Source organism: Coccinella septempunctata, chromosome 8 (assembly GCF_907165205.1).
Source record: "Coccinella septempunctata chromosome 8, icCocSept1.1, whole genome shotgun sequence".
Lineage (NCBI taxonomy): Eukaryota > Metazoa > Arthropoda > Insecta > Coleoptera > Coccinellidae > Coccinella > Coccinella septempunctata.
Window position 1 is genome coordinate 12,484,331 of NC_058196.1, and position 15,195 is coordinate 12,499,525.

Below are 15,195 nucleotides of genomic sequence, written 5' to 3' on the forward strand. Positions count from 1 at the left end.
AGCAATTCGTTCCTAAAAAGCTCGAATCAGGTAGAGAAGTTTGAACCCTTCGTATCAGCATTAACACGTGTTTTGCAGTAAACAGATGCCGATTTCATTTTCAACGGGCAATGTAACCAGGGTCGGGGGGATGAACCAGAGTCTCTGGATGAACGTTTCTCACAACAAGAGGAATTTGAATTTTCATATGAGGGTGAGGCATTTGTTTCAAAATTTTCAGAGTACAAGGAGTATACAGGGTGTTTCACGAGTAAACAGACAACATTGCTGTGGGGGACTCTTTGCTCGTTAGCACCTCCGAAAATGGCAACGTTGTATTTTCAAAGCAGATGTAGACAGGCGGAATATAAGTATACGGATGAATTAACTGTAGAGAGGCGCAGCGCGCTATCGCCTCCATAATTGCAATCCAGGCGGCATATCTCAACGATTTTTTATCGCATTTATCTGTAGGGGAAAGAATCACGTGAAAGAAAACCAATCTTGGCTCTCTCGAATGGAATTATGACTGTTTATATTTCATCGTGTGTATCTATGCATCCGTTGAACTTCTTTCATCTCAAGCTAAATATTCAGATGTAAATGGTGATGAATATTCAAGGACAACGAGCCATTCCGAAAATTTTCATTTCAGAATCAAGAGAAAAAATGCTACAAATTTTACAATATCACAGAAATGAACAACGTCGGCTAAAACGCATGTTGGACATTGTTGTGTTATTTCAAATGGAACGCTCTATATATTTTTCTTAAATCGGATTGCTCAATGATTTTGAGGAATCCTTTGCTCAGAAACATCTGTTTTATTATCGATTATGTTTAATTATTGGATTTTCCCGAAAATTTGAATAGCTTGTACCATCTCTCTGGTGTAAAATAATGGAACTAACAATCTGCACTCAACTAGTAGAATACCTTGTAAAAGAAAAGATCCTTTTACCCACACAACATGGTTATGTAAGAGGTAGATCAACTCAGACAGCAGTGTTTGAGTTCATTTCAGGAATCTTTAATGCCTTGGAGGATTCTAATATAACAGTGGGTCTAATGCTGGATCTATCAAAGGCATTCGATACTCTGTCCCACGACCTTATTCTCCATAAACTTTCTGCATATGGCATAAACAAGCTAGACTGGTTTCAATCATATTTAGCAAACCGCAGGCAGAGAGTGGTGATCTCTCAGAACGAAAAAACAACAGTTTCGGAAGAAGAACTCACAGAGTTCCGCAGGGTAGCATATTGGGCCCTATCATTTTCATCATTTTTCTAAATGACCTAAGTACCATATTCGATGAAACCATGGTTATGACAGTGAATTATGCAGATGACACAACCCAGGTAGAAATTTTAGTCTTCAAGACGTCTTTGGTTGGTCATGTTCGGACGTATGGTGACCAACTTGGTGACGTCAGTGAAACCTTATGGTGACGTTAATATGTCACAGCCTGAAGACGTCTTACGGTGACGTCTTGAAGACGAATTTGTAAGACGATTATTCGGTACTTTTACGTCTTGCGTACGTCTTTCTTACGTACTGAGGACGTTAGTATTTTTCAGAAAATTTTAGAATTTCATGGATAAAAATGAGACATAAACCGACATTGTTTTTTTTTCTTCCCCCTGGCCTTGTGTTCGAGAATATCAGCATACATTATTTGAAATCCTAGGTACAAGACACCCACAAACATCTATGATATCGGCGGGATTCGAACCCACTACCTCCGGCATCCTAGCCGAGCGCGCTGCCATTACGGCCGTCGAGGCTGTGTAAGATGTTGGTATTATTGGTATTGAGTATCATGAAAAAGTGTGTCAGAAAAAGTTATTTTCAAGACTATGTACTAACGGAAATGAAGCAAAAGATCAATTATCAATGCGTTGACACATGCATTTACATAGGATAAATGGAACAAGATAGCTAGTCATATTTTTTTCAGGCTTTTGACTGCAAATAATTTCATTTTCCTTGAATCTAAAGGATATGAATATAGCGATTTATAATTTAACGGACGTTATCCTCCGTTTCATATCTACATATCTATATTCAAACTGTCCGATATATATCGAACCTTGAAAAAATTATAAGTCTAAAGTCTCAGAGTGGTCTAAGAATAACGTTATTCAGACGTCTTTTGTGTGACGTCTTACTAGCCCACTTGAATTGACGTCTCGGAGACGTTATTGTACGACGTCTTACTAGCCTACTTGAATTGACGTCTCAGACAGAGACGTTATCGTACGTCCGAGTGACGTCGAAGACCAATAAAGACCTAATGAAGACGTCTCCGAGACAACACCATTCTACCTGGGAAACTTCACTGTATTGGCCAAGCACGATTTAGAGTTGAGTTTACCATTTCATACTCAACTCTAACTCTAAATCGTGCTAGCCAGTGGTTTGAAGCAAACGGTTTGTGCATGAATTCTGAAAAAACAAGTGCCATCCTATTCAGGACAGCTCATTCCGGTCTCCAAGTGCCTACCAGCATTTCACTGTCTAACTCCACATTAGAACTGACTAAATCTTGTCGCTTCCTAGGCCTCACTATTGAGGTAACCCTTGATTGGGGAGAGCACATTTCCAACCTTTGCAATCAACTGACTACCATCTGCTACACTTTGGGAGTCCTCAATAAATATCTGGACATAACCTCACTAAGAACAATATACCAGGCAGTGTTCAGGTATGGCATCATGTTCTATAGTAGTTCATACAACCTACATAGAGTGCTGAAAATGAAGAACAGAGCCTTCAGAATGATCTGGAGGATGAGGAGGACGGAATCATGCAGGGGAGTCTTCAGAAGGAATGGTCTTTTGACTGCTCCTGCTGTACACATCCAAGGAAGCCTGATATTTACATTCAAGAACTAGCACTACTTCGAAGAAAAAACAGTAAGTAATTACAATACGAACGAGGACAACTGCACTAAAATATCCAAGACACATATTAAGCTTCACTGAAATTCGTTATTACAATAAGATGTAAGACAACTAAGAGGAGAATGGACTCTACAACAGTTCAAGAAATTCATCTTCAAACTCTTACTTGAAATCGAACCCTACAGTGTGGAAGACTTTATGGAACACAGACTATAAAGCAGAAAATGACCCTGTTTCACTTCAAGTGTTCAATGTCATGTGTACACTTTACCTGAAATAAAGCACATTATTTATTTATTTATTTAAATTTTTTAGTGATGTATCATAAAGAAAATTACAAATTATATCGAAACAAGTAAGATTTCATGAAGAATTATCCAAAACAGATTTGCATTTTTCGATAGATCATACAGGATGTAAGGGAAAAAATGAACAAAATTGAAGTCTTTTGAAGGCCTCGAGTCAATATATTTTGAAATTGCAACCATATTTTTGTCAAGACATGATGAATCTACAAAATGAAGGAAATAATATAGATACATACTCGGATACATATGATTGATTGGTAATTCTCAAAAGCTATGATGAACAGCGGACACTATGATGGACGCATGATGAAAGGAGAAAGACTAAAGTTAATTTAAGTATTTTCGCATGAAGTTTTATTATTCAAAATGAATGATGATTCTTATAATTAACAAATCAGGTGCAATTAAAATTTTTGTTTTGGTATTCGAAAATAACACATATTGATTAAACTTCTACTATCCAAAATGAATAGGTACATAGATAAAATGTATCTATATACAGGATATCTGTAAACAAATGCGAAGGACTAAGGGAGATGATTCCTTAATGAAAATAAGCGGGGCTAGTTCCTATAAATTTTTTTCCAAATAGACAGCTCTTCCAAGATGCAGCCTTGGACGGCGATGACGAGTCTACAGTTTTTAATTTTATTTTTACAGGTTCTGAAAAACACTGAGTCATAAAACTATACATATTATGAAGCACTGAGTAGATTGGTACCACTTTCAACTACGGCAAGCTCGCAGTTTAGGCGGTAACTTGCTATCGGTTTTTTTAATGTGTCTCTCCCTTAAATTCAAAAATTTCTGTGAAAATGTTGAAATTTGAGTTATTATGCTATTGTCATAGAAGTATACGAAACTATAATATCAGGTCGGGGGATCCAAGATTTCGGGCCGATTCACATGAAAAAAAAAACATAAAATGAATTTCGTGAATACAGAGGCTGAAAACCACTATTCTCCGCTATAAAAATTTAATATTATTCCAATAATATACCGAGTTAATTAATGCTACGTTGCTATTACTATAAGGCCCGGTTGTTCAGTTCAGGATAAGGCCGAGATTCAAGATGATCCTAGATTAACCTGACAACTGAACTGAAATGTCAAAATCAATTTAGTTAGGATAAACTTTAATCCCGAACTGAACAACTGGGCCTATTCATGTAGAGTTTCGGATTTTGCGAGAATCTACTGCTTTTTCTTCAAAACAACAACTGCGCTGAAGGAAATGTGATTAACTGTTAGCTATATCATTTACATCATTATTTGCCGAACTTCAAAGTTCTGAATGAATTAAAATCTAAACTTGAAAATATACGAGATAATTTTCGCAAGAATTTCAATGAAATCTGAAAATTTTCATCATTCTGGAGCATTCTGGACATCAATAATTCTCGAATCATCCATGGAATAAATTCAATTTTATCCAATATAACACGCAAAACGAAATGTTATTCGAACTGGGCATCTTGAGCAATTCGTTCCTAAATAGCCCGAATCAGGTAGAAAATTTTGAACCCTTCATATCAGCGTTAACACGTGTTTTGCAGTAAACAGATGCCGATTTCGTTTTCAACGGGCCATGTAACTAGGCTCGGCGTTGGGTGAAAGGATGAACGGTTCTTACAGCAAGAAGAATTTGAATTTTCATATGACGGTGAGGGCATTTGTTTTAAAATTTTCAGAGTACAAGAAGTATACTGGGTGTTTCACGAGTAAACAGACAAATGAAAACCGTGAATAGAGGGCATTGAGCTGAGTTCAGAATCATACCATATACAGGGTGTTCCAAAACTAGTGAATCAAACGTCACACCACGATAGAGTAAACCAAATATTATCGAATGACACCAAAATTAGTTCGACGAAAATGTACCGTTTCCAAAATAATCAGAATTTCATTAAAATACATAAAGTTGCCGATTTTCGAACTATTTTTCTTAATAACAGGGCCAGTTTGTGAAAAAGGATATAGATTTTAAATTATATTGAAGTAATATTATTGTTTCATCTCCCCTAATTGAAATTATTTTAAGTAGTTAATCGATAACCATAACCTAAGTAAATGTAAATTAAAACAATTGTTTTTTCTACATGATTTTTAATACTCAGAATAAACAGGGGTTATAATATGGGAGAAATACGCTATCCGTAATAACAAATTGGCCTTGTGACTGAAAAAATAGTTCGAAAATCGGCAACTTTAGGTTAGGTTTTTTTAGAAACGGTACATTTTCGCTCAACTAATGTTGGTGTCATTCGATAGTATTTGATCTACTCTATCGTGGTGTGACGTTTGATTCAATAGTTTTGGGGCACCCTATATATAGGTTTCTTCGGGGTTTTTTGAAATTTCTCGAATTTCCGTTTGGCTATAACTCCTGAAATTCTGATCAAGTCGACTGAAAATTTATATTTAGCCTTGAGTTGTTAATTTCATTGAAACAGAGCATTAAAATTCGACAAAAATCTGGACCGGGCTCAGTGAGGCTTTACTTAACTTCAAACTCATAAAAACACCATGTATGTAGTTGTTTAATCATAATTTCAACTTTTTTGTTATCTGCATTATTATTGTCTCAAAATGAATTGATTTTTGGGTTGCGACACCTATTGATCATGTTCTAGAAATAATTGTTTTGGTCAGACGCCTCTAAGGAATAGAGCACTTCATGAAAATGTATTTAGAAATCCTTAATTGATGTTTTTTCAAAGAATATTTTGTTGAATGTGTTCAACAATTATACCATATTCGGTTTTCAAAATACTCTTACACAAGGATAAAATGTTTCAAAATTGATAATATCCAAATATGGATGGAAAAACTACGCTACCTTGAAACTAAAATTTAAAACTTGATATTCAGAATGAATCTATTTTTCTATGGACAACTAGTTGTGTGAATAAAAACAAAGAAAGAAATCGCGGGGTGTTAGATCTGGAGATCTAGCAGTCCAATATTGGGGTCCTACCCTTCTAATAAAATGACCTGAAATACTGATAAATACTTTTGCTGGTGCATGAATATCATCAATGTTTCAATAACAAATTGTAATAAGACCAGAACAATCCATAGATTTCCATAGATCCAATAATGACTATAACGGAATCAGTGAAGAATTCGAAAGTGCATTTATCATACTTATTCGAAGTGCCAATCATTACCTTCACTAAAAGAACAAATGAGGTGAAAATCAGTTCGGAAAATTACTTCAGTTCCACGTTGTCCATAAAAAGCGATTCATTCGGAAGATATCGAATTATAATTATTATTTTCATGATCATGATAGCGTAGTTTTTTATTTCTATTTTTGTCCATTATCAATAATAAAGCTTATTATCACTGTTAATGATTTATCTGAATGACCAGATATGCTATAAATATCAAAAACAAATGCAAGACATATATTGAGAACGAAAAAATTCAGTTGAACATTTCCAATTCCATTTTTAGATTTCCTCAGTTGATTGGCGATCATATTCATCCCATTAATTAATGTGAAGTAAAAGTCAATATGCAGCGCTGTTTTTTCCAGACATTTCACGATCAAACAATTATTCATTAGAAATAATCTGAAAAGGCATACCAAAGTTTCATTGATTTTGAGAAAATCAATGAAGATACCTGAAAAATTCAAAATTATGACGAGAAAAACTACAAACAGAGTGTTTTGCATGAGTTTAAATTTGAATATATCCTCAATGAGGCCGGTCCTGTGTTCGTCAACTTTTAATGTTCTGTTTTATTGAAACTTAGAAGTTTAAGCGGATAATAAATTTTTAGCCGAATCCAACTAAAATATTTGGAGTTATAGCCGAACAAAAATTAGGGAAATTTGAATAAACTCCTCTCTATCTAATCGGAAACGGAATGCCTAAGACACACATATGAGGTGTTTTTGAACTTAGTTCAATGCCCTCTATTCACGGTTTTCGTTTGTCCGTTTACTTGTGAAACACCCTGTGTACTGAAAAATTTCAAAAGACTCCTCGAGCAATTAAGAAATGCCATTAAATCAAGGAGTTTCTTTTGAACCGCTATGATGAAAAATGTCAATATCCAGTTATTATTATTATTTGGGGTGATTCATCGAAAATCCCCAATATCTCGAAAACCAAGGCACTTTTGCCAAACGTAAAATATATTTATTTGAACCGCCATAGAGTAGGTACTCTACCCGCAGGCTCCATATTATCCATTCATTACGCCACACCCTATATAATTATTATTATTATATCAATGTATTGAAAATAAGCAGACATGAATACTAGGCAGTTGTTTTGTTTGAAGGTGAAGCTCCTGTTGCTTCAAACTTCTTTTAATTATTTTGACTATCATTCACGGAAGATGATTTTTGTTGAGGAATTCAACATTCTCGTAATTATCCGTTCATTTCTTCAAGAGATACCCATTCCCTACCACCTATGAGTATTCAATTCAATGCTAACACTGCATCAAATGCATTTCATCTTCGGGTTGATTTTTTTGAATTCTACAACTGATGTAACGTCTTCAGCCTTCAGCCAAAGAAAATAAACAACAGTAACTCTCCTCAAGCTACTGATTACTTCTATTTTCCATGTAAATAAATAGATTTGGTATGTCTCCAATCAGTTTGTATAAAATGTCAATTATGTTCGTTACATATTTTCGACGCAATATTTTCCGAAGTGATTTGACATTGTGATGAAATACGTAATTACTGAGAGTCTCACGTAGAACGGACTACGTAGCACTGATTTAAAACTCAAAAATGTTTTGACAAGCGTCTTAACCCAACATTTTCGTACCATACAGAGTGGAAGGTATTCAGTTTCCATGGCCAATCCTGTGCTAAAATGAAAGTGAATGAATTATAGAAGCTGAAAGTGAAACGTTTATCTTTGTTGATTCATTCGGGAAAAACATTTCAATGGAGTTCCTCATGTCGTGAATATAATGCCCAAAATTTAGATAACTATTTCATACCAGAACAAATTCGGTAAAATTGTCTTTGGAATTAATCTTATATGTTACGAAAAATTTCATTGTCATGTATCATTCATTTTAGGACCTATACGGTATTAAACTCCCCTATCGGACGAAGTATCGTAGACATAGAATATTCATTCAAAACTGTTGATATTCATGAAGAAAAGATAATAATTTCTGTCCAAATTCATTTACTCCGAATCCTTATCAATCAATTTATTAGCGTATAAAGTTTATTAATATCAGTATCGTTCTCGAACTATTTACAGGTTTCAGTATGTGTGAATGAATCGGAAGAGCAGCTGTATTCTGTATATGAGTAGAATTCAAGCTGCCCTACTTTCTGTCCTCCTGAAATCTGGCAACGTTGCGGGAGGTGAGAGCGTACTATTAATAAGAAATATATGCGGAGGTAGTAAGGTCTGATTCGTTTAAAGAAAAATTTTTCAATGAAAATCTTTTCCCCTCTTTAGGTACCCCTGTTATTTACCTTCCCCTCTACATATATAAGCAGAAAGTATTCCAATTAAAAAACTCCTTCACCCGGAGGTCAGGTCGCCCAATGAACTTAACGGAGGTAACAACGAACTACGGGTTCATATATATATATATATATATATATATATATATATATATATATATATATATATATATATATATATATATATATATATATATATATATATATATATATATATATATATATATATATATATATATATATATATATATATATATATATATATATATATATATATATATATATATATATATATATATATATATATATATATATATATATATATATATATATATATATATATATATATATATATATATATATATATATATATATATATATATATATATATATATATATATATATATATATATATAACTAAAACTGTCATCTCGAGACTACCATCCGACGCAGCGAACTGATGAAGAACTAAAACATGAATGGCGGTCCATGGCTCTTCACGGCAGATACCCTGGTCACCTGGAAAAAGAAGAAATTAATAAGACCGAATCGCTAAGATACTTACGTGCAGGGTATTTGTTTCCTGAAACGGAGGGAAGATTGATGGCGATACAGGACCAGGTGATGCCCACGAGGATGTACTTGAGACATATTGCGAAACAGGACATCCCTTCGGATCGCTGTAGGAAGTGTTCCCAAGCCCCTGAATCAATCCAACACATAACATCTTCGTGTACAATTATGGCTCCGAGGGACTACCTGGACAGGCATAATGCAATGGCCAAGATATACCATCAGCAAATGGCCCTTAAGCTCGGATTACTTAAGCACGAGATCGAACAGCATTTGTATTGTCCTCAGACATTGCTGCAGAACGAGCGCTATAGACTCTACTGGGATGCCACGATGTTGACAGACAGGGGAGTTGCTCATAATAGGCCGGACATTACATTGTTCGATAAGCAAAGAGAATCCTGCTTCATAATTGACGTCACCATACCGGCTGATGATAACGTCTCTAGAGCCTACGCTGAGAAGTTGAACAAGTATGGAGATCTGGCATTTCAACTCAAGGAGCTCTACAACCTAAAGTCTATGAGTATAATCCCCTTGATAATAACTGTGAATGGGTTGGTGGAGCACCACCTCATCGAGAACACAGAGCGTTTAAAGCTAGACCTCAATATAATATCACAAGCACAGAAACAAGTGATCCTTTATACAACTCGGATTGTGAGGAAGTTTCTGCAAGGTCCGTAGCAACAACGAATGCCTTGGCGAAAGCCCGACAGTCGTTGATATAATTCCCCCTTATAGGTGTGTGAAAAAAAAAATATTATATATATATATATATATATATATATATATATATATGCGTTGTGACCTCAAAACGATTTTTTGATATGTTGGTCCCTGAAGCCTCCTGAATCTAACAAGCTAAAAAACAAGGCAAAACGTTGTCACCTCCGATTTCGGAGGTGACATCGATATATATGAGGTGAGAGCGTTAAACGAGTTACTATTTTGGAGGTGGTATTAACACTTTATAACTATATATATATATGTATAGTCTCATGTTGATGTGTTATACATTGTATTATAACATATTATTGTTACCTTGTAGAGTCCTGAAGAAGGCTCAGACATGAGCCGAAACGTCGACGATGAATAAATGAGTTTCACATAAGTGCAGTCCTTTCTCATCCAATAACCCGTTATTGATATAGATTCATAATAAGAGTTGGAGTTACCGATTTGTGTATATATATATATATATATATATATATATATATATATATATATATATATATATATATATATATATATATATATATATATATATCGCAGGGTAGTTGCAAAGCTATCGGGGAGTGACGCCCCCGCGAACCCGAGTCTCCATAGCTCAGCTGGGGTTAGCAGCCTCTGTGAGTGTGAATCAATTAGCTCCCATCACAAGAAGTAAAACTCAGGGCGGTGAGGGGTCTCAGGTCGACCCCTCTCGGAGCCGTCCAGATGTTCGACCTGTTGGGGTTAGGTGTGGAGCGAGCGGCGCACCCCCCCGAGACGGCACCGCAAGGCCAAATCACGTTACTCTGCGAAGAGTGAACTCGGAAAACTTGGGCGAGCAAAACGCTCACCCCGTTACGAGTAGGATACGAGATCGGCGTACACGCTGGACATATGAAGAGAACTGTATTTTGATGCGTGCACATTATATTGCTCTAGACCTAACTGAACGTTCAGCTAGAACATACAGACAGATCTTGCTTGAAACCTGGGAGGAAATGTGTCCGAGCAGACCCTCATATGCTCAACTGTTATCTAATAGGGTGAGATGGATGCTACGGGGAGAAAAACTGTCCCGAGCCGAGTTGGAAAGCATCAAAACTAGTTGCTATCCACTCGAGATACCAGAAGAACAGAACTCGATAGCTGAGGAAACCAACCGGCGTAGATCATCGCTGAGGATGAGACAAAGCGGACTTTATGTGAGGAGTGAGCAGGCTGAGACGATCGAACAACAGTTCCTCGAGAACCTCATGAAATTTTCTGGTATGAATCCTGAAAGTAGACCGAAGATACCACGGTTGCAGCACTCAAAGCTGATCTTGGAAACGATGAAATCTTTGAACTCGGTGATTCCTAGACATCTCGGAGAGGTTGACACGCTTACTGAACTGGTTGATGTTGTATATGCCGGAGCTGTTACGATCTGTGAATTTCATGGGAAAAAAATTAATGAAAACGCGGCTCAGAGACTGAATAACCCCCCTCCTTGGAAGAGACGCCTGGAACAGAAGATCGTTTTGATAAGAAGAAAAATAGGAAAACTCCATACTTACCTCCATTCTCCAAATCCATCGAACAAGGTGATCAAAGCTGCCAGGAAAACGGCCTCCGAATATAGGATAAAACGGAGAGATCCGGAGTTCAAGGAAAAAATCTTGGTGCTCTGTGATAATCTGAAACAAAAGATCAGAGCATTAGGTAGTCGCATAAGACGGTACAATGAGAGAGTCACAAGACACAAAAATAATAAGTTGTTCTTTCAAAACCAAAAAAAGTTTTTCAGGGACCTTGAACAGGGAAGTACCGAGGGGGGTGATCGACTTGAGCTTGGGGCAGCTGAGGAATACTGGGGTGAAGTTTGGTCTAAAAAGACCACATATGATCGAAATATGCCTTGGATACAAGAAGCTGAATCCAGGATCCCAACAACTCAAATGGAAGAAATTAACATCGAGGGGTCTGATATAGCAGACGTACTGAAGGGTTCTAATAACTGGGCAACTCCAGGATGCGATAATTTGCACAACTATTGGTGGAAACATTTCACCAGTGTCCACGAGATATTGTCGATACTGCTTAAAAGATCCCTTTCAGACCCCACTCTCCTCCCAAGTTACTTCACTCAGGGCCAAACATATTTGATTCTGAAGGGTGGAGATCCAAAAAATCCTGAAAATTATCGCCCAATAACATGCCTCCCTGCAGTGTATAAAATATTGACAGCGATCGTCACGAAACACCTGAATAAGCACCTACGAACACATAATCTTATGGCCCCTGAGCAAGGGGGTGGGCGAATAAGAACTAAAGGCTCCAAGGAACTCCTGGTTGTAGACTATATAATCACAAAGCAGGCACGTAAGAAACTGAGAAATATTTCGGTCGCGTGGGTGGACTATCGCAAAGCCTTTGACTCGGTACCCCACTCCTGGCTGCTGAAAGTTCTTCGGATGCATGGCATCGATGAGAAGGTCATCAATCTCTTGGAGTTTCTGATGCGTACCTGGAGAACCTCCCTCTTCGTTCATAATGGAGATGAGATGAGAGGATCCAAGAATATTGAGATAAACCGGGGTGTTTTTCAAGGCGACACTCTTAGTGCGGTGTGGTTCTGTATGGCTCTCAATCCTCTAAGTATGCTACTCAGGAATACAATTTACGGATATGTCATTGACAAGCCTAGACAAGTCCGAGTCAACCATAGTCTGTATATTGATGATCTCAAATTGTATGGGGCCAACTCTGATCAGCTTAAAAGACTTCTGGAAATAGTCTCACAGTTCAGCGACTCGATCGGCATGAGCTTTGGAGTTGAGAAGTGTGCAACTTTGGAAGTGATACGCGGAAAAGTCCAAGCCCCGAATTTTGAAACAACTTTGATGAATCAGACTGTAATACCTTCTTTGGGCGTAGGTGATTCATACAAATACCTGGGAATCAAACAAGCTCTAGATATTCAAACATCGGAAATGAAAGATTTCTTCAGGCAGAGACTACTCAAAAGAGTTACCATCCTTCTGAAGTCGAAATTAAACGCTCGATCACTTTTCACTGCCATCAATATCTGGGCAATACCCACGATCACTTACTCTTTCGGGGTTCTGACTTGGTCAACGACTGAACTCAAAGAAATGGATAGAGCGCTAAGATCCCTGCTGGTAAAGTTTGGAGTCCATCATCCCCACTCATCGGTAATACGCCTATATCTGCCACGCCAACAGGGGGGCAGAGGCTTGCTAAACTTAGAGGATGTCCACAGGGCAAACATAACATCACTGAGGAATTATTTTCTTAAAAAGAACTCACCTTTTTTCCAGGCGATTCGTGAGGCGGACCGAAACCTGTCACCATTGAGATTGTCGGAACCGGATGTTCAATGCACTGACCAATCAATGCAACAGCTTATCGAGGAGTGGGGTGCCATGGCCTTACATGGGCGATATCCTGGATGCCTGAAGGGAGAGCATGTTAATAAAATGGAGTCTCTGACTTACCTGCGAGCCGGATACTTATATCCAGAAACTGAAGGTAGACTCCTGGCAATACAGGATCAAGTTATGCCAACCAGAATGTACCAAAGGCACATTGCTAAGCTGGACATACCATCTGACCGATGTCGTAAGTGCTCCCAGGCACCTGAAACTATACAACATGTTACGTCTTCTTGCCCCATTTTGGCGCCGAGAGAATACCTTGAAAGACATAACAACATGGCAAAAATCTATCATCAGAAAATAGCACTGAATCTGGGGTTACTCCAGGATGTAACTCCGAACCATCTATATGTCCCAAGAACATTAATTGAAAGTGCACGATACAAACTATACTGGGACTCGGCGCTGGTGACGGACAGAAGCGTAATGCATAATAGACCCGACATAGCGCTTTTCGATAATGACAGGAGGACGTGCATGTTGATGGAGTTCACAATCCCAGCTGATGATAACATCACAAGAGCATACACCGAAAAAATAACGAAATATGGTGACCTGGCGTTTCAGCTGAAGGAGATGTATGATCTGAGCAAGATTAGTATTCTTCCGTTAATAATGTCGACCAATGGAATAGTTGAGGCACACCTACCTGAGAACACCAGGAGATTATGTTTGGAGCTAGATGTCATCTCTACTTCCCAGAAGCAGGTCATCTTGAGTACAACTAGAATTGTTCGGAGGTTTCTACGAGGTTTTTGAGCGTGATGTTAACTTTGGTGAATAAACCCAGTTGCATCAGATATCCCTGATTGGTGGTTAAAAAAAAAAAAAATATATATATATATATATATATATATATATATATATATATATATATATATATATATATATATATATATATATATATATATATATATATATATATATATATATATATATATATACTTAATTATTGGGTACTCGGCATAAAGGGGCTATGTAGACAAATCAAACAACCATTTGTCATGTACATCTATATTTCGGACACTTGTTTAGGTCCTTCATCAGGATGCTAAAAAAGTTAATAAAAACCTCTAAAATCTAACAGACTAAAAAATCTTCAAGACAAAAACTTACGTTTGACTAGTTGTGGAAAGAATGGCAAAGAAACAATCAGCATGTGTCCAACCAATTACAAATCATTGGAAGGAAGAAACACGATTTTGTTTGTGTTATTACTTAGAGAATATTCATGTAGTTTCTCGAGATTGATGTAGTTTTCTTCCTTCCAATGATTTGTAATTGGTTGGACACATGCTGATTGTTTCTTTGCCATTCTTTCCACAACTAGTCAAACGTAAGTTTTTGTCTTGAAGATTTTTTAGTCTGTTAGATTTTAGAGGTTTTTATTAACTTTTTTAGCATCCTGATGAAGGACCTAAACAAGTGTCCGAAATATAGATGTACATGACAAATGGTTGTTTGATTTGTCTACATAGCCCCTTTATGCCGAGTACCCAATAATTAAGTAGATTAGAAAATACGGCAATACTCCTTGTATACATATATATATATATATATATATATATATATATATATATATATATATATAGGTATACGTAGTATACGTAGTGCGTTGTTACCTCCGTTAAGTTCATTGGGCGACCTGACCTCCGGGTGAAGGAGTTATATAATTGGAATAATTTTTGCTTATATATGTAGAGGGGAAGGTAAATAACAGGGGTACCTAAAGAGGGGAAAAGATTTGTATCGAAAAATTTTTCTTCAAACGAATCAGACCTTACTACCTCCGCATATATTTCTTATTAGTAGTGCGCTCT

At 36.8% G+C, this 15,195-nt stretch overlaps 1 protein-coding gene across 1 annotated transcript; it reads left to right on the forward strand.

Moving 5' to 3' along the window:
• The first annotated feature begins 10,936 nt into the window (after nucleotides 1-10,936).
• On the forward strand, nucleotides 10,937-14,134 carry LOC123318304. The gene has a single exon (XM_044904923.1). The coding sequence runs from the start codon at nucleotides 10,937-10,939 to the stop codon at nucleotides 14,132-14,134; it is 3,198 nt and encodes a 1,065-aa protein (XP_044760858.1).
• Nucleotides 14,135-15,195: the final 1,061 nt, after the last annotated feature.

Excerpts from the sequence above, each read along its gene's own strand:
- LOC123318304 (XM_044904923.1), top strand. The coding sequence starts at position 10,937 with ATGTGTCCGAGCAGACCCTCATATGCTCAACTGTTATCTAATAGGGTG.